At 45.4% G+C, this 21252-nt stretch overlaps 1 protein-coding gene across 3 annotated transcripts in view; it reads right to left on the bottom strand.

Annotated features, from left to right (window-relative positions):
* Positions 1 to 21252, bottom strand: part of focad (focadhesin) — a 195467-nt gene that overhangs the window by 13245 nt on the left and 160970 nt on the right. For all 3 annotated transcript variants that reach the window (XR_009655645.1, XM_060934188.1, XM_060934197.1), the window contains exons 37-41: positions 20884 to 20999; positions 19547 to 19807; positions 19336 to 19425; positions 16909 to 17086; positions 16080 to 16177 (exon numbers count right to left, since the gene is read on the bottom strand). Coding sequence is in view for 2 of the 3 variants with exons in the window: in XM_060934188.1 (XP_060790171.1) it covers positions 16080 to 16177; positions 16909 to 17086; positions 19336 to 19425; positions 19547 to 19807; positions 20884 to 20999 (743 nt within the window). In the remaining variant the exon portion in view is untranslated. The remainder of the gene's footprint in view (positions 1 to 16079; positions 16178 to 16908; positions 17087 to 19335; positions 19426 to 19546; positions 19808 to 20883; positions 21000 to 21252) is intronic.

The following is a 21252-nucleotide window of genomic DNA, read 5'->3' as shown; positions in this document are numbered from 1 at the left end:
TACAAGTGGAATAACGATTGAAATATTTAGTTTTAGACCTCCCTAGGATAAGATAAGTGGGTGCTTGGTGGGATATCAGCTTTTACAAATGGAATGACAGGGTTTCTATATGTATTGACTTACTTTGAGCTAATGTTGTCAGTGATATCACCTTTTACAAATGGAATGATAAGGTTTCTAGGTGGAATGACATACTTTGAGGCAATGTTATCAGTGATATCAAATTAACAAATGGAATGACATTGTTTCTAGGGTTAGGGTTAGGTTATAGGTGATAATCACTGATAACATTGCCTCAAAGTATGTCATTCCACCTAAAAACACTGTCATTCCATTTGTAAAAGGGGATATCACTGATAACATTAGCTTAAAGTATGTCATTCCACCTGGAAATGCTGTCATTCCATTTGTAAAAGGTGATATCACTGATAACATAACCTAAAAGTATGTCATTCCACTTAGAAACAATGTCATTCCATTTCATGAGCTGAAAGCATGTCATTCCACCTACATTTCAATCGTTATTCCATTTATAAGAATCTGAATGACAAGGGACCATTTATTGTTCAAATCACTAGCTGTCATTCGTCATTCCATTTCATGCGTCATTCACTTTAGGGAGTCCCTGAATGACTCTGATGACGAGGATCCTGAAAATCACAATGATGTTGATAATGACACTGAGGAAGGAGTATCGACAGGAGGGCAGGCAGAACATCACCACAATAATGCTGGTACAGAGACAGAAACTGATGTGGAGCACAGAACTGAAGTTAATCTGAAAAGTGGACAAGTTTTGAACTACAGAGATCGTCACAGTGGGACTATACACAGAGCAGAAGTTCTTGGGCAGGCAGGTAAGGCCACAGGCAAATACAAAACAACCAACTCAGCCTTGGGAGAAGATGGACCTTCAGCTGGAGGACTTATGACGCGGAGTGGCGAAAGCCATAAGGAAGCCACTCAGCCGACAACCATCCTTTCGACGAGAGCAACCATCAATATCGGGACATGGAATGTTAGGACCATGTACGAAGCAGGGAAGACAGCTCAGGTGGCAGCAGAGATGAGGACCTACCGTCTCGACGTCCTTGGCATTAGCGAGTCAAGATGGACGGGTAGTGGACAGAAGAGGCTGACCACAGGAGAGAGGCTGCCGTTTTCTGGCCATGAGGAGGAGAACGTACCACACACGGAGGGAGTGGCTCCCATGCTCTCCAAAACTGCACAGAGAGCTCTCATTGAGTGGGAAGCTCATGGCCCACGCATCATCACAGCCTCGTTCAGAACAAAACAAAAGAGGATCAACATGAACATCATACAGTGCTACGCCCCGACCAACGACACTGATGATGAGATCAAAGAACAGTTTTACAACAGACTGCAGATAGTCGTTGGGACCCTTTCAAGAAGAGACCTCAACATCGTCATGGAAGACTTCAACGCCAAGGTCGGCAGCGACAACAGGGGCTTCGAGGTCGTCATGGGGCAGCAGGGTCTGGGAGTCATGAATGACAACGGAGAGAGGTTTGCAGACCTATGCGCCATAAGCAACCTTGTTATCGGCAGTACATTCTTCTCCCACAAGCGGATACACAAGGTGACCTGGGTATCACCGGACCATGCTACTGAGAACCAGATAGATCACGTGTGCATCTCAAGAAGGTTCAGGAGATCCCTCCAGGACGTCAGAGCAAGGAGAGGAGCTGACGTTGCTTCAGACCACCACCTTGTTGTTGCCAGGCTGAAGTTGAAGCTGAAGAGAAAGTGGACCAGTGAGACCTGCCAACGACAGAGGTTCAACACCACTCTGCTGAAGGACGCAGGGAAGCAGGAGGAGTTCAGACTCGCACTCTACAATAGGTTCCAGGTTCTCCAGGAGCTTCTTGATGAAGAGACCATTGACGAGCAGTGGAATGGAGTGAGAGCTGTAATAACAACATGCAAGGAAGTGCTGGGCTACAAGAAGCACACCCACAAAGAGTGGATATCACCAGAGACACTGGAGAAAGTGGCAGACAGGAAGAAGAAGAAAGCTGAAGTTAACAACAGCCGTACAAGAACAGAAAAGGGCCGTGCACAGGAGGCATACACAGCAGCCAACAGAATGGTGAAAAACAGCACCAAAGCCGACGAGGAACTTTGTGGAGTCACTTGCGCAAGAGGCAGAAGAGGCGGCTCGACATGGAAACATGAGAGACCTCTACAACACCACAAAGAAGTTGTCAGGAAAGTTTGCCAAGCCAGAGAGGCCAGTAAAGGACAAGCAGGGAAGAGTCATCAAAGGAGATGAGGGACAGAAGAACAGATGGAGGGAGCACTTTGAGGAGCTTTTGAATAGACCAGCTCCACAGGATCCACCCGACATTCAGGCAGCTGAGAGCGACTTGCTGATAGACTGTGGAGAGCCCACCAAAGAGGAGATCCGGAAGGCCATCAAGCAGCTCAAATTGGGCAAGGCAGCCGGACCAGACAGTATACCGGCAGAGGCGCTGAAGGCGGACACTGAAACCACAGTCGAGATGCTCCACCCCCTCTTCAGGAAAATCTGGCAAGAAGAGCAAGTACCATCAGAGTGGAAGGAGGGATACCTGGTCAAGCTGCCAAAGAAGGGTGACCTCAGTAACTCTGCAAACTACAGAGGGATTACATTACTGTCTGTCCCAGGAAAAGTCTTCAGCAGGATCCTACTGAACAGGATGAAGGACACAGTGGACTCCCAACTATGAGATCAACAAGCAGGCTTCCGCAAGGACCGATCATGTACAGACCAGATCGCCACACTGCGCATCATCTTGGAGCAGTCGCTAGAATGGAACTCGTCCCTTTACATCAACTTCCTAGATTATGAGAAGGCCTTCGACAGCGTCGATAGAGAGACCTTGTGGAAGTTGTTGAGACATTATGGAGTACCTGGAAAGCTCACAAACATCATCAGGAATTCCTACGAGGGACTGATCTGCAGAGTGATCCATGGAAATCAGCTCACTGACGCCTTCCAAGTCCGGACAGGGGTGAGACAGGGGTGTTTGCTGTCACCTTTCCTGTTCCTGCTGGCCATCGACTGGGTCATGACGACATCCACAGCACAGAAGCGGAATGGCATCCAATGGTCACTCTGGACCCAACTGGACAACCTGGACTTTGCAGACGACCTCACCCTGCTCTCGCACACCCAACAGCAGATGCAGGACAAGACCAGTACAGTGGCGGAGAACTCCGCAAGATTGGGCCTGAACATCCACTGGGGAAAGAGCAAGGTGCTGAAAGTGAATGCTGCCAGCGGAACCCCCATCACGCTTGAAGGCGAGGCGCTAGAAGAGGTGGAAAGCTTCACCTACCTTGGCAGCATTGTCGACAAGCAGGGAGGGACTGACGCCGACGTGAAGATCAGGATCGGCAAGGCCAGGGCAGCATTTCTCCAGCTAAAGAACATCTGGGCATCCAGAGATCTGTCAGTCAGTACCAAGATCCGGCTGTTCAACACAAACATAAAACCAGTACTCCTCTATGGAGCAGAGACCTGGAGGACCACAGTGACGACCACCAAGAAAATTCAGACATTCATCAACAACTGTCTGAGAAAGATCCTCAGGATACGCTGGCCTGACACCATCAGCAACGAGGAGCTGTGGCAGCGGACTAAGCAGAAGTCTGCAGAAGTGGAGATCCAACAACGCTGCTGGAGATGGATAGGCCACACTCTACGCAAGCCAGCCAACAACACCACAAGGCAAGCCCTCAGATGGAACCCCCAGGGAAAAAGGAGGAGAGGCCGGCCGAGAAACACCTGGCGTCGCGACCTTGAGACCGACGCAAAGAAACTGGGCCACACCTGGGGACAGCTGGAGAGACTCGCCCAGGACAGGGACGGCTGGAGAGACCTTGTTGGCGGCCTATGCCCCAGGAGGGGTGAAAGGCATAAGTAAGTAAGTAACATTTTAAAGTTTGCTAAATGATTCCTTACATGTTCCTGCATAGTCTGGATGACTTCAGTATTAATTTACAATGTAGGAAAAAAAATTTAAAAAATAAAAACATCAAATTTGAAGGTGTTTCCAAACTTTTGACTGGTACTGTAGATAAAGAGAACCCAGTTAAACAAATGAGACAAAAATATTATATTTAGTCATTTATTTATTGAGGGAATTTATCCAATATTACATATCTGTGAGTGGCAAAAGTATGTGAACCTTTGCTTTCAGTATCTGGTGTGACCCCCTTGTGCAGCAATAACTGCAACTAAACATTTCCGGTAACTGTTGATCAGTCCTGTGCACCGGCTTGGAGGAATTTTAGCCCATTCCTCCATACAGAACAGCTTCAATTCTGGGATGGTGGTGGGTTTCCTCACATGAACTGCTCGCTTCAGATCCTTCCACAACATTTCGATTGGATTAAGGTCAGGACTTGGACTTGGCCATTCCAAAACATTAACTTTATTCTTCTTTAACCATTCTTTGGGAGAACGACTTATGTGCTTAGGGTCGTTGTCTTCAGTTGTGTTCTATTTTTTATTGTGGTGATACCTTTATTAGTATGTTGTGTGGAAGGATAATGTGTGGGTGTGATAACTAGTACATTTATGAATTAGTTGGTATACTTCAAGTTATAGTAGCCCGGAGTGTCAGGGCGAGGGGGATGAAAGACCTGTAGAGGTATCATGGAATGATAACTTTGCTGCAGAGAAGGATCTGTAAAGACTGAAATTAAAAATGGAGTGAGAAAATAAAGAATTACAGTAATGCTATGAGTTGTAAAGCTAGACATGATGTAAATATAGGCATTATTAGGTTGAGAAGAGTGTAGTATGGAGGCTTGTGTATTTGCAGAAAATATTTCCAAATTGCAGAACAAAATTTTGACATTCTGCAATATTGCAGAACACTGGAAAAAAGTATTTCGACCACTGTCAACACATGTTTATGGAAGTGTATCATGGCACGAACAAAGGAGATTTCTGAGGACCTCAGAAAAAGCGTTGTTGATGCTCATCAGGCTGGAAAAGGTTACAAAACCATCTCTAAAGAGTTTGGACTCCACCAATCCACAGTCAGACAGACTATGTACAAATGGAGGAAATTCAAGACCATTGTTACCCTCCCCAGGAGTGGTCAACCAACAAAGATCACTCCAAGAGCAAGGTGTGTAACAGTTGGCGAGGTCACAAAGGACCCCAGGGTAACTTCTAAGCAACTGAAGGCCTCTCTCACATTGGCAACTGTTAATGTTCATGAGTCCACTGTGACGGAGCAGCTCCGTCACTGACTGCGGCCAACACACACACATACTACGCATCTCTCTTCCCCTCCCCGAACAATAGCGCGACCAAGGGTGCACACTTGGTAGCACAAATGTAAAGACGCATACACGCATACACACAAACAGATGAAAACTTACCCAGTCTATAGAAACGCACCGCCATAACCTACCCATCCGCTTCTGGCGGCAAAACCGGGCGGGAGAATAGCTGTCACTTATATAGAGGGATGATGCGGGGGAAGACGGGTCAGGTGATGCAAAATAATATGTTTTAATAATAATGTCAATCTGGCCATGGTCATTGTAAAGGATTTATTCTTGACCAAAAGAAGGCATTAATTTATTTGGTGACCCTCTGTTCAGCTAGAAACAGTATTTTTGTTTAAAATTTCATTACTATCGTAAGAACATATTGCTCTGTGCTATCAAGAATAGGCTGTGCGTAATATTGATATCTTTGATATCTGTCTGAACATTCAATCAGAACATTCTGCTTATTGATATGAAATGTGTAAGAACATTCCAAGGTCCACACACACATACACTCATTCACACACATACACACCCTCATTCACACACACACACTCACCTCACTCACACATACACCCAGGGCCGTTGACAGCTTTGGCTGGGCCCAGGACAAAATAATCTGAGTGGGCCCCCCCCCAATAATCTGAGTGCCCCCCCCACACACACACACACATACGCGCGCACGCACATCACCACACAGCAACCACCCACACCCAACCCCTCTTTTCACAGTCTCCATTCACTCCAACCCTTAAATAACAGGTATTCCAAGCCCATTATAACAGTCAACCATTTTATTTCAACATTTCAACATATTTACAGTTTGAACATTTCCTTAGTCTGCAACTATTCAGGTGCGAAATGCAATGCGCCGGACTTCTGCTGTGGCAAAGTCGTCAATAAGGTCATTGAAGTCCAGCTTCTTTGCAAGTTCGCGCTCTATAGAGAGCATAGCCAGCCCATTGAGCCTCTCCTGTGACATGTTTGAGCGCAGGTAGTTGATAAACCAAAATGATTGTTTACGGGATGGAACTGGGCCTCAATGAGAACGGAGTTATGGCTTTCCCAAAATCTGAACATAGAAGCATCACAACTAGTGATGTGTACAGTGAGTTTTTCAGTGTATTTTTTTGTCTTGTTTTTCATAAACATCCTTTCCGTACTCGATTTAGAATGTTACAAAAAAAACTGACACCCTCCCAACCACGTAACATTAGCCTATCTGACCTGGGGGCTGACACGTTTATTACGGATAAACCAAAAGGATTACAACGTTCCCTGGATATAGAACTGGACCGAGAAGATTTCAAAATCTTAACGTGTAAGCAACAACAATAAAACAGAGGTTGTTTTATTCATTTAGGGCTTATTAGGCTACTTTCATTAATTGCGCTTTTCATACAGGCCTATCATTTTTCACTTGAGCAAGGGAATTGTTTGAAGAGTATCCAGTCTAAGCGAAAGTTTAATGTTTTGCAACAGACTAACCTCAAAACACCCCATTTATAGCCCATTCGTTACATTAAACTCTATCTAGCTGGCAATTTCACATGCCGTCGTATCTACACGGGATGATTTCCAACAAAATAAGGTTTAATTAACAAGAGGCAGCGTTCCACGGGCTTTCAGCTAACCGGAGTCCAGCTCAGCGCAGCTCAGCAAGCGTGCCTAAAACATTTGGATATGATTGCGGACCAATGTGCTATTCTTTGCTTCATTGAGATATATGCAACACAGTGTTATTAAACCGATATGTTTATGAAATAATTCAATGCCCTGTGCATTTCAGTGTTCACTCAGTGTACCCTGCTATCCCCTACTTTATAATTATGAATGGCGCGTCACGCGTGCTGGGGTTACATTACGGGGCTGGAAAAAAGTTATGTGTCTTACCTGGCTCAGCTGCCCCACTGCCTTCACCACCTGCTGCATCATCTGAATCTTTTCTAAAATATCTATGCAGTGAGCCCCTGAGGCTCTTGGCTTCTTCATCTCTTTTTCTCTTTTCTTCTGACTTGTTCATGTTGGCAAACGGGCTCGCACGCTTATTGTCGAAGCGTTATGATGGAATAGTGCCGTGTTATTTGTCACCTTAATCAAAGACCAAACCATTTCTGCATTAGGGGTGGTAGGTGGGTTCTTGAATCTATTTTCGAAGACAATAAAGGCAAAAGAACCAGAAATCATTCATTGAATGCAAATATAGCACATTTTTCTCCCCCAAATCAACACATTTTGAAATGAAACAGAATGATTAATGGCATCTTCATGAGGGACCAGTTCTGGGCCCCCCCTCATGCCTGGGCCCGGGACAAAATACCCGGTTGTCTCCCCCTGTCGACGGCCCTGCACACACGTATAAAAGCTTTCTGTATTCTCTCGTCTTCGGTGACTTGTGAATAAAGACTGTGAAAGATTCTTGTTCCTGTCTTTCTTCGCAATTCGCCCCAGAATTCTGGGTGACACGAAGGGACCGTTCTGCGAGTGTGAGATCGCTCCGGTTGGGGCAAGAGGAAGAGACGGTGAATCTCTAACCTAACAGTCATAGTACGTGTATATTTTTGTGGGATGTTTTGGGATGATTATTTGTGTCAGATAACGGAATCCAGGGACACATGTCTGCCCGGGGGCATTTTGAGTTATTGACAGATTCAGAAAGTACAGTTTCTAAGCTTTCCAATGATGCCTTCCATGTGGAGATCTGACAATATTTGAAGAATGTGTGGCCTTTTGAAAGTGTATACCTCTTAAAACAGAAAAGGGAGAAAATCGCCCTCAAAGTTTTCCATCTCAGCTACTCTGGGTGTAGGGCGGGCACATAATGGTGCTCATTTGCATGACATTAAGGAAAGCCCTACCCCCTACGAGCTAGCACGATACTACTTTCATGTAAACAAAGATCACCATGTCAATTTTCCTTCCATGCAAAGTATGCCCAAAACAATTATGAAGTACAAAAATAAGTCCTAAAGTATACTTTAATGTTTTGTGGTTGAAAAATTACTCACACTGTAAGAAAGAAAGATAGCACGATGATGACACAACTAACACAATGCTAGTTTCATGTAAAGCCTCGGTCACAACCGGCCGTATTTGCTCCTACGGCCGGTCTACATGCAAAAAACGCAAGAAACACACGGAGGGCATGCATGAAACGCACGAGAGCGCGCGTGTGACATGCTGATTTTCGAGCCGTAGACCGGCCGCAGAGGATCGTTGTCATGTCAAACAAACTCTACGGGTGCTTACATTTTTTTCAGGTTGCAAGACAAACTTATGGCCAACGCGTGTCTTTCTCCGTGAACAAAAAAAAAAAAAACGCAGCGATTTGGGAAACGCCAAAAATCGCACGGCCAAAAAATCGTACGTCTGGTTGTGACCTAGGCTTAACCAAACCACAACACTCTCCGTTACATGCAAAAATAACCACACAGCCTTAGATTAATAAACTTACCCCATCAGAAAGAGAAACGGCGCCTTGCACACATCAATGCCTCCGATGGAAAGTAGTCCTAGAACGGTCTGTGTATCATCCGATCATTCAAGTATTCCATTCAATCTGGAAAACGAGGTTGCGTTTTTTTTTTTGCTAGAAATGGTTATCTCCGATGTAAATACCGTGTGTCTGTTTGCTTCGCGGTGTTTCAGCTCCTCTGCGCTCTGTTTAGCTTGCTCATTCCATAGTGAAATTACATGCCTGCATGCAGCTTAAGTAGCCATGAGCTCAGCTCGTATCATACAGCTGATTCGCGAAAAAAAAAAAAGACTTAAATCATCATGTGAATGGCCCATATGGTAATTTACCCACACCCCCCAGCAGGCTACAGTCCTGACAAAAATGAGACAATTTGCAACAAAAAATGTATGCTTTTCCAACAAAACCATCTATTATCTGAAATACTGATTGCATTCTTCAAGATCTCAACTTGCACATGATGGAAAAAAACAAAAATCACAAATTTCGAAAAAAAAAATGCTTCTTTTGCGATTATCTCGGATTCATTTCGGCTGACATGTGTCCCTGGATTCGGTGAGGGGTCACATTTATGGAAAAAAAAAAAAAACGGACACTACAATGAAGGGAAGTTGTTTATGTTTTTTTTGAGGCCTAGGGGGAGGGGCTACGGGTATAAAAAGGGGCTGCCTGGGCCCTGCTAGGAGAGTGTGGTGAGTTACGCAGAAGGTAACAGGGAGTCTTGTGTTGAGTTGTTGAAGAGCTCATTTTTTTTCCTTCCCCATTTGTGTATATAGTGCATTTCTGTTTAATTTTTGTTTCCTTCACATTATTTGGATTGTGGGTTGTAAATACTGGCACTGCTTGCACCTGGTGAGGTGAGGACAATAAAGAAAAAAAAAAAACAACCATATTTTCCAACTGAGCCTGTTATTTTTGTTTTTTGTTTTTTTGGGGGGTTTTCGAAAGAACCCCGCAACATATGGTGTCAGAAGTGGGATGGCTAGTCGGAAAAAAATCCTCCTTCCCAGGCGCACCGGCCTGCGTTCCCAGCGGAGAGAGCAGCCAGTGGAAATGGCGGCCGGCGGTGCCGACCCAGAGTGGGAAACGGACAGAGAGGATGAGGAGGACACCTGGTGGGCCCCAGCTGTTCCTGCAGCCCCGGCAGCAACAGGCAAATCAAGAGGAGAGTTGGTGGTTATGATACAGGACTTTTTGGCAGCACAACAAAAGAGAGAGGAGGGCCTGCTGGCAGCAATCAGGGGCCTGAAGGCCTCTCTTCCATCAGCTCAACCTGCTGTCCCACCACACCAAAGGAATTTGCCAGGTGCCACTACCGCACCCAGCACAGCGACGGCCAGCAGTCCCAGAATGGAACTGCCCACACCAGCACCCTGACGTGTGCAGAGGGACACGTCACCAGCAGCATCCATCCCATTTCCAGAGGCGGACCAGCCAAGACTGGACTGGAGGCCCTATGGTGAGCCCAGAATTCCCCAATACCAACTTGGAGAGGACATGGAAAACTATCTATTACGCTTTGAGCGTATGGCAAAAACATAACATTGGCCAGAGAGCGAGTGGGCATGCCGCCTTGTGCCACTGCTGACGGGGAAGGCGCTGGAGGCCTACACAGCGATGGACGAGGAGAGGGCCCACTGGTATCCAGACCTGAAGACGGCACTTCTGGCCAAATTTGACATCTCTCCAGAAACCTACTGGCAGCAGTTCAGGTCTATGACAGTGCCACCTGGCGAGAACCCGAATGAGACCTACCACCGCCTGAAGGGACTCTACCGGCACTGGATACGGCCAGAGCAGCACAGCAAGGAGCAGATCAGTGAGATCATCATCCTGGAGCAGCTACTGCGGGTCCTGTCACCGGAAGTACGAACCTGGGTAAAGGAGCATGAGCCAGTGGAGGGGCTCACGGCTGCCAAGCTGGCAATGCAGTACTTCAACGCCCGGAGAGGGGGCCCAGCTTCACGCTCCACCAGTGCAACACCCCGACCAGCATTCCAGCCACCGCAGTCATGGCCCGGGAGGAGAGAATATCGACCAGAGGTTCCAGGTACCACCACCAGCACTGCCCCAAACCAACAAGCCTATGGTAAGGAGTTTGTGTGTTTTTATTGCCAGCAGCCAGGCCACAAAGCATCCGTTTGTCCTATACGGAAGGCAAAGGTCACTGGCACCTGCTATGCACCACGTTCTGGGGGGGGGGCAATGAAAATAACACCGGTCAAATGCAACACCATAAAATTGTCAGTATAAATGGGCAGCAGGTTACTGCTCTCTTGGACACTGGGAGTTTCACATCCCTGATTAAACGCTGCCGGTGGGCTGTGTGGACTACAACAGACAGACAGACATTGTGTGTGTGCATGGGGATAAGCATCCCTATCCCAAAGCGGACATAACAGTGACTATTGATGAACAATCTTACCTGTTGACTTTTGGTGTAGTTGAGAACTTGCCTGTTGACATATTTTTTGGATGTGATTTACCTCTGTTGATGAACTTACTGTATGGGAGGGACGTGCCAGCAAAAACAGATAGTGAGGAGGAGGGAGATGCAAATGTGTCATGTCCTGTGATCACCTGAGCCCAAGCTAAAGGTGTCCAACCACTCCCAGACTTGGACAGTAGTCTGTGCGAGGGTGGTACTAAGGGCCCAAGAAAATCCCGTCGCCAACACCGCTTTGAGAAGCAGCTGAGGCAAACTAAGCCGGAGGGGGAGAGTGCAGTTAAAGAAATGTGGGAAGTGCCTCAAAATATTTCTGAGCTGCAGAGGGAGGATAAAACTTTGATAACATTGTTTGCTAAGGTAAGGAATGAGGCAAATGGAAGTCATGTGGGGAGGGAAAGGTTCATTCTGGATAATGATGTGCTGTATGCTGCTGATAATGAACATAGGCACCTGGTTATCCCTGCTAGCTGTAGACAACTAATCATGCATCTAGCACACACACTCCCATGGGCTGGACACCTTGGCTGTAACAAAACATACATGCGCATCAGTTCATGTTTTTATTGGCCCTCCATGTACACAGACATCCAGAAATATTGCACCACATGTCCCACATGCCAGAAAACATGCCCTGGCCGCAAGTCTGACAGAGCATTTCTGCAATCACTTCCGATCATCTCCACTCCATTTCGCAGGATCGCAATGGACATTGTTGGGCCCTTGGTGAAAAGTGGCAGAGGTCACCAGTACATCTTAGTTATCTGTGACTATGCCACGCGTTTCCCTGAGGCCTTTCCCCTGCGGACCATCACTGCTCCCACGGTACTGCGGGCGTTGGTGCAATTATTTTCCAGAGTGGTAATACCAGATGAGATCCTCACGGACCAAGGGACGGACTTCACGTCACGGTCGATGCAGCTTTTCCAGAAGCAACTGGGCATCACAGCCATTAAAACCACGCCCTACCATCCACAGACTGATGGCCTGGTGGAAAGATTCAACCAGACGCTGAAGAGGATGCTGCAGAAATTCGTGGATGATACTGGCAAAGACTGGGACAGATGGCTGCCCTTCCTGCTTTTTGCCTACCGGGAAGTTCCCCAGGCTTCAACTGGCTTTTCCCCATTTGAACTGTTGTATGGCTGGGAGGTACAGGGACCCTTGGACCTCCTACGAAAGAGCTGGGAAGGGCCCTCCACCACTTCAAGCGACAGAGCGGTGGTGCAGTTCATGCTGGAGATGAGGGACCGGCTGGAGAGATACCAGGAGGAGGCCAAGGTCAACCTGCAAGAGGCCCAGAAGAGCCAGAAGGCCTGGTATGACCAACACGCCCGACACCGGGAGTTCCAGCCTGGCCAAAAAGTCCTGTTGCTGCTCCCCTCCTCCAACAGCAAGCTCCTGGCAAAATGGCAAGGGCCATACCACATCACCTGCAAGCTGGGGCCAGTGACCTACGAGGTACATCACCCAGACAGGAAAAAAAACAAACATAACCTGCTGAAAGAGTGGAAAGAATGTGGTGTCCAGGCTCCAGAAAAGGTGCTGCTGGTGAGGGAGGTGAACCTGGAAGATGAGGACAAGGTGGAACCCAAAGAGCTAGCAGAGCCTGCTGCGCCAGTGCTGGAGCACCTTGAACTGCAGCAAGCTGCACAGCTGATCGAGCTCTTCCAGGAGGTCCCTTCCCTCTTTGCGGCAAGGCCAGGCAAGACCACTCTGGTCGAACATGTGGTACGCCTCAAGGACAGCCGACCAGTCCACCAACGTCCCCTACCATGTCCCACAACAGCTGGTGGGGAAATTGAAGCAGGAGATAGAGAAGATGCTGAAGCTTGGGATAACTGAGCCTTCCAACTCTGAGTGGTGCAGTCCAGTAGTCATCGTTTTCAAGAAGGATGGATCACTGCGCATCTGTATTGACTTCAGAAAACTCAATTCCATCTCTGAGTTCGATGCATACCCCATGCCCAGAATTGACGAGTTGCTGGAAAAGATTGGAGCAGCCAGATACATCACCACCCTGAATCTGTGTAAGGGATACTGGCAGGTGCCCCTGGAGAAGTCATCCCAGCCATACACAGCATTCCAAACACCAGCGGGACTTTTCCAGTATACGGTGATGCCATTTGGCCTGCATGGAGCACCTGCCACCTTCCAGCGACTGATGGACCGAGTCCTCCAGGGTTGCGACCACTGCAGTGCAGCCTATTTGGATGATGTGGTGATCTTCAGCAACACCTGGGAGGAACATTGTGAACATCTCTCCCTGGTCCTGAGGAGAATCCAGGAGGGGGGACTGACCCTCAACCTCTCTAAGTGTGAGTGGGCCCGGCAGGAGACCCAATACCTAGGGTACCAACTGGGGCGAGGACGGGTGCGACCGCAAGTGGATAAGGTGGAAGCTATCCAAATCTTGCTGCAGCCCCGCACCAAGAAAGAGGTCCGATCCTTCCTGGGATTGGCCGGTTGGTACAGATGGTTCATGCCTCAGTTTGCCACCATCGCCGCCCCCCTCACAGCACTGACCAGCAAGGACCAGCGGAACCCCATAACCTGGTCCACGGACTGTGAAACCGCCTTCCGAAACCTGAAGAACTACCTGTGTTCCTCACCTGTTCTCCAGAGCCCCGATTTCAATAAACGGTTTCTGGTTCAAGTGGACGCCTCTGCAGTGGGCCTTGGGGCAGTCCTGGCCCAAGGAGGCAGGGGAGAGGAACAACCAATTCTGTACCTAAGCCGCAAGCTGCAGCCACGTGAGACCAGGTATTCCACAGTGGAAAAAGAGGGCCTGGCCATAAAGTGGGCACTGGAGAGCCTGAGGTACTACCTGCTCGGATGAGAGTTTGACCTGGAGACCGACCACAGAGCTCTAACCTGGATCAACTCCATGAAAGACCACAACAGCCGCCTAACTCATTGGTTCCTCTCACTCCAGCCGTACCGGTTCACCATCTGCCACCGAGCGGGCAAGGCCAACGTGGTGGCAGACTACCTTTCGAGGTTGCCGCACATCGCCAACCTCCGGGAGGAGGGGGATAATGTGACGGAGCAGCTCCGTCACTGACTGCGGCCAACACACACACACACACACACATATACTACGCATCTCTCTTCCCCTCCCCGAACAATAGCGCGACCAAGGGTGCACACTTGGTAGCACAAATGTAAAGACGCATACACACAAACAGATGAAAACTTACCCAGTCTATAGAAACGCACCACCATAACCTACCCATCCACTTCCGGCGGCAAAACCGGGCGGGAGAATAGGCGTCACTTGTATAGAGGGATGACGCGGGGGAAGACAGGTCAGGTGATGCAAAATAATATGTTTTAATAACAATGTCAATCTAGCCATGATCATAGTACATGTATATTTTTGTGGGATGTTTTGGGATGATTATTTATGGGAAAAAAAAACGGACATGACAATGAAGGGAAGTTATGTTTTTTTTTTTAAGACCTAGTGGGAGGGGCTACGGGTATAAAAAGGGGCTGCCTGGGCCCTACTAGGAGAGTGTGGTGAGTTACAGAGAAGGTAACAGGGAGTCTTGTGTTGAGTTGTTGAAGAGCTCATTTTTTTTCTTCCCCATTTGTGTATATAGTGCATTTCTGTTTAATTTTTGTTTCCTTCATGTTATTTGGATTTTGGGTTGTAAATACTGACACTGCTTGCACCTGGTGAGGTGAGGACAATAAAGAAAAAAAAAACCACAACCATATTTTCCGACTGAGCCTGTTTTTGTTTGTTTGTTTGTTTTTTTGGGGGGTTTTGAAAGAACCCTGCAACATCCACCATCAGGAGAACACTGAACAACAATGGTGTGCATGGCAGGGTTGCAAGGAGAAAGCCACTGCTCTCCAAAAAGAACATTGCTGCTCGTTTGCAGTTTGCTAAAGATCACGTGGACAAGCCAGAAGGCTATTGGAAAAATGTTTTGTGGGCAGATGAGACCAAAATAGAACTTTTTGGTTTAAATGAGAAGCGTTATGTTTGGAGAAAGGAAAACACTGCATTCCAGCATAAGAACCTTATCCCATCTGTGAAACATGGTGGTGGTATCATGGTTTGGGTCTGTTTTGCTGCATCTGGGCCAGGACGGCTTGCCATCGTTGATAGAACAATGAATTCTGAATTAAACCAGCGAATTCTAAAGGAAAATGTCAGGACATCTGTCCACGAACCGAGTCTCAAGAGAAGGTGGGTCATGCAGCAAGACAACGACCCTAAGCGCATAAGTCGTTCTCCCAAAGAATGGCTAAAGAAAATAAAAGTTAATGTTTTGGAATGGCCAAGTCAAAGTCCTGACCTTAATCCAATCGAAATGTTGTGGAAGGACCTGAAGTGAGCAGTTCATGTGAGGAAACCCACCAACATCCCAGAGTTGAAGCTGTTCTGTACGGAGGAATGGGCTAAAATTCCTCCAAGCCGGTGTGCAGGACTGATCAACAGTTACCGGAAATGTTTAGTTGCAGTTATTGCTGCACAAGGGGGTCACACCACATACTGAAAGCAAAGGTTCACATACTTTTGCCACTCACAGATATGTAATATTGGATCATGTCTTTTACCACCCACAGTAATACTGGGTCATTTTCCTCAATACATAAATGACCAAGTATAATATTTTTGTCTCATTTGTTTAACTGGGTTCTCTTTATCTACTTTTAGGACTTGTGTGAAAATCTGATGTTTTAGGTCATATTTATGCAGAAATACAGAAAATTCTGAAGGGTTCACAAACTTTCAAGCACCACTGTATGTCTACCATAGAGGGTCCAAGGATGATGACCAAAAACAATGTCACAAGAACTTGATCTCTGCTAGTGGACAGGATTTCATTGGAGCTAATTCTTATTATGTACCTCTTTGGTATTATCACATTTTACAGTGGGTGCGCCATACAGCACTTTCCTGATGTATCCCATCAACTCCAGAAGCCATTCCATTCTTTTGGGTACACCTTAAGGCAAGTGAAATGATAAATATGAGACAACATTAATCAAGAACACAGTGCAGAACTCAGGATAAATTTGGACATGTAGGTAACCACTGACTTCCTGTTACTATGTATGGCCAGGAAGCTACAAGCACCCTTTCTTTCACCGTATACTTTTTAATGATTGAAAAACAAATAAATCTTGGGGATTACAGGTTGTGTACAATCCTAGAACAGTGTATTTCCTTTTCACAAAAGGTTCCATGGACGCCATGTTGAAGCCCTTGAGAAAACTACAACTTCGTAAAACATTTGAAGAGTCATTATTTCTAGGAGTGTTTATTCATGGTAACAGTATCTAATATTGTCCATGGGTTTGTCGCTAATTAGATAGCCATTTCTTCAATGGTGGATGGTTTTCCAGTCCAAAGCTACAGGCATTCCTGTAGATGTTTCCTTGGCCTTAACCATTTACAAGTAGGTACTACTTGTTTGAAATCTTCAATGCTGAGTATGATTTTTACCATGCTGGTCCTACTGTCCGATGCCTTACTTTTGCCTCTGAGAAAATAGACATCCAATTATTGCTACCAGGTTGCTCGGAAAGAATTCCAGAAAACACTACTGACATTTCTACTAGAACAGCAAACAGTGTAATGCTTTTCTCCATTCTCAACAAAAACCCTTAGTCGTAATAGTGAACTATCAGGATATATGGACTTTCTGTACACACTATGGTGAAATATTTGGCTTGCCTGTGTTAGGGTTAGAGGCCAGACGTGACTGGTAGAAGCACTGCATTAGCAGCCAGCTGATTTGCTCTGTTTTCCCCTTCTGTAAAACGGTACTGATGAGATCATTGAGGCCCAGGAGTGGAATTCTGCCTTTTGAACTCAAGACAGACAGAATAAAGGCAGTCTTCTCCAAATTGGCCTGTAGAGGTCAGTACAGCACAATTAAAGCAGTGTTTTCCAACACTTTCTGCATACTACTCAATGCAAATTTCCCAGCTTTAAAACCTCCTGATTCAACTAATACTGTACTTGGTAATGGTGAATAAGTGATTTGTTTATTTAAAGCCATGTCAGCACCTAAGGCTATTTCATGGCAAGAGTATTTCTAAGGAGGTACTATATTTTATTCATTCATAAATAAATAAATAACTAAATAAATAACACAGAGTTACATAAACAAATAAATAACTACAAACCCCATGTCCAGAACAGTTGGGATATTTTCCAAAATGCAATAAAGACCAAAAAAAAAAAAAAAGTGATTTGTTAAATCATGTGAGAACTGACAAAAGTACAAAGAAAAGATTTTCAATAGTTTTACTGACCAACTTAATTGTATTTTGTAAATGAAGTTATAATTTGATGCCTTCAACACACTCAAAAACAGTTGAGACAGAGGCAAAATAAGACTGAAAAGTTTACGGGATATTCAAGTAACACCATTTTGGAAGATTCCACAATAAGCAGGTTACTTGGTAACAGGTGAGGGTATCATGATTGGGTGTAAAAGGAGCATGCACCAAAGGTTGAGTCTTTGCAAGCAAGGATGGGTCATGGCTGACTCCTTTGTTTCAAAATTCGTGACAGAATTGTTAGTGAATTCAAAAAGAACATTTCTCAATGCAAGATTGCAGCGAAATTAGGTCTTTCAAAATCTACAGAACGTAATATTGTGAAAAGATTCTGGGAATTCGGAGACATCTCAGTGTGTAAAGGGCAAGGTCAGAAACCATTGCTGAATGTGCGTGACCTTTGAGCCCTCAGGTGGCACTGCCTGAAAAACCATCATGCTAATGTGACAAATATAGCCACAAGGGCTCAGGAGTACTTAGGAAAACCGTGGTCAACTTAACACAGTCTGCCGCAGCATCCAGAAATGCAACCTGAAACTGTATTACACGAGGAGGAAGCCATTCATCACTTCTATGCAGAAATGCCACCGATTTCTCTGGACCTGAACTCATCTCAGATGGACCAAAAGACGGTGGAAACGTGTGCTGTGGTCAGAGGAGTCCACATTTCAGCTTGTTTTTGGGAAAATCGGATGTCGAGTTCTCCATGCCAAAGGTGAGCACGACCATCCAGTTTGTCATCAGAGAAAGGTGCTCAAGCCAGCATCTGTGATGGTATGGGGGGGCATCAGTCCCCATGACATGGGTGAGTTGCGTGTGTGAAGGTACCATTGATGCAAAGGTGTATATTGGGATTTTAAAGAGACATATGTTGCCATCAAGGCAATGTCTCTTCCTGGGAAGTCCATGCTTACTTGAACAGGACAATGCCAGGCCTCATTCTGCACGGGCTACAACAGTGTGGCTTCATAGACACAGAGTGCGTGTGCTTAACTGGCCTGCTGCCAGTCCAGATCTGTCTCCTATTGAGAATGTATGGCGCATCATGAAGAGGAGAATCAGACAACGGTGACCACGGACTGTTGAGCAGCTTTAGTCTTGTATCAAGCAAGAATGGACAAAAATTCCAATTGCAAAACTGCAACAATTAGTATCCCCAGATCCCATACGATTAAAAAGTGTTATTAAAAGGAAAGGTGATGTAATACAATAGTAATAAGGCCTCTATCCTAATTTATTTTTAGTGTGTTGCAGGCATCAAATTCTAACTTCATTTATATTTACAAAATACAATTAAGTTGGTCAGTAAAACCATTGCAAATCTTTTCTTCGTACGTTTGTCAGTGAAATAAATGTTTGCGTGAATTAACAAAATGACATTGTTATTTTTATTGTATTTTGGAAAATATCCCAACTTTTCTGGAAATGGGGTTAGTAAATGAGATGCTTCTGATAAACGTGATAAAAATTCTAAAAAACATTTTGTGGTGGCACTTTGTTAAAAACATCATAAAGTACTTTGAGAATAAAATTGTTCCCTTGTGCCGTTTAGACCAGGACAACAAAGTAAAGTATGCTTGTCAGAGATATCCTACAGAAAATGGCATGATGGTGGTTCTTGATACTTGGTAATAGTGAAGGAGTAAAATCAAATGGACTAAAGCAGGGAAAATGCCAGTGTGTACAAGAGTAGAAGTTTAAGGGTGGAATTAATGAATGAATGCTTTCAATCGATACAAGAGTTACTACTCATTTTCCAGATTTCCATTTGCGCTTGTTGAAAATGGATTCACACATCATGTAGTTTAAGCTGTACCTCAGTGACTGTAACAATCCTCTCTATCTCTGTGTCGCTCATTTCTGACAAACAGGAACAGATCCCTTCATAGAGATTCACCTCATGTGCCTATAGAAAGGCAAACAACAAACCGCCATCAAAATCATGACAAAATACTTATTTACATTCTTTACATCTAAGCCATCACTTTCACAACAACTGCCTCCAGCTAGTGACTGTGTGGTCGTACCTGCATGCGATTAGGTAAAAGGTGAAAAATCTTCTCAGTGGTGGAACACAGGATAGTCCAGCAGTTCTGGGCAGGGTTGGGCAGAGCCATAGCCTTAGCAAGGCCATGCAGGATGGAGAGGCAAAGAGAGAGACGCTGAGCTCGGTGGGCTGGATTAAACTGCTGTACGGCCAAACTCTCCACATACACCTGCAGCTTATCGTCCGCAACGTGCTTCATCCAGAAACACAGGCATTCATAGAGGAGAGCTCTGGTGCGTTGCTGAGCACAGAATATAAATGTGTGAGTTACTGCACCTGATTAAAAACATTCATAACAGTATTCCTAAACCATTACTGCTTGTGCATATGAGTTGCACATATTTTTAAAGAAACGCTGCTTATATTCAGAAAAAACTGATAATGCTCACAAAAGCGTATATATATATCAGTGCTGTCAAAAATGTCGCGTTATTAACGCGTTAACTTGACTCAATTTTAACGGCGATAATTTTTTTATCGCGAGATTAACGCTCTGTGACATGATGTAGGTTTTTCATAAGCTTTTGAAACTGCCAGGAACTTGGAACAGCGACTTTGCTTAGAAAACCGATAGCAGCTAGACTGTAATGCCCCGCACAGACAGAGTCCTCTGCCCTCCCCCCCCAAAGAACCAGCGCGGGGAGGGCACGCTAGTAGAGATGGGATTTATGGCTCTTTGATGGGATCCGCATCTTTGTGATCCGTTCTTTGAAAAGAGCCGTTCAAAAGACTGGCTAATTTGGCTCTTTTTAAATATTTATTCAGTTTTAAGAAGACAGTGTCTAAAGAAGCCAGATCCCTCTGAACTGTAAACTCAATGCTATCCCAGAAATCCTTCCTGTAATATGCAAATTTGGCCGCTTCTGATTGGACAGCGCGACGCATCAACAGGCAGAAAGTGTAAAAGTACAAAATGTGTTAAGTGAGCTGAAACAGTAAAGATCAGATTCAATGCAATATTTATCAACGAACAACGGAGATTAAAAAAAAAAAAGATGGATAATTCAACAGTAGATCATTTCACTCATGGTTCTCTTGCTAGCCCCGCGCCGGTGCTCAGCTTAGGTTTCACTTTGCAGTGGCTGTGTGAAGACGTGTTATGCTTTACAATAAAAAAAAAAAAACATTGGTACAAAGCAAGCCCATTCACTTTTTTATGCTGATAAGAGAATTACAATGGTTTTTTATGTGACAAAAATGTGCGATTAAATTGCGATTAATCGCGAGTTAACTATGACTGTCACGACATTAATCGCGATTAAATATTTTAATCGCTTGACAGCACTAATATATATATCTGTGCTAGTGACCACTCACACTGAGGCTGTGGACCAGAGGAGGTGCGAGCCACACACCCAGGAACAGTGAGGCACTGGAGGAAGTCTGTGCCTGACTGGCAGCCAGCTCTAAGCAGTGATGCTGCACTTCTTCACCTACAGAGGGCACAAGAGAGCAAGCACACACTCGGTCATCTGGCCAACTCGGCCTCTGAGATTACTATATGGCATTTATTCCACTTAGGAAAATACAGGGTGTTTAAAAAAAAATTGATATTATTTGAGATGTAAATATCCCAGACACTACATAGTCGAGGCAAATGAAACTGAACAGGCTTAATGTTGAGCAATATAAGATTTATTCCTCAAAATCTGAATGAGAAATTCAAAAAGGTACGTGGATTCCATG

The sequence above is a fragment of the Neoarius graeffei genome, chromosome 1 (assembly GCF_027579695.1).
Source record: "Neoarius graeffei isolate fNeoGra1 chromosome 1, fNeoGra1.pri, whole genome shotgun sequence".
Taxonomy (NCBI): Eukaryota; Metazoa; Chordata; class Actinopteri; order Siluriformes; family Ariidae; genus Neoarius; species Neoarius graeffei.
This window is presented reverse-complemented; position numbering and strand designations above follow the sequence as displayed.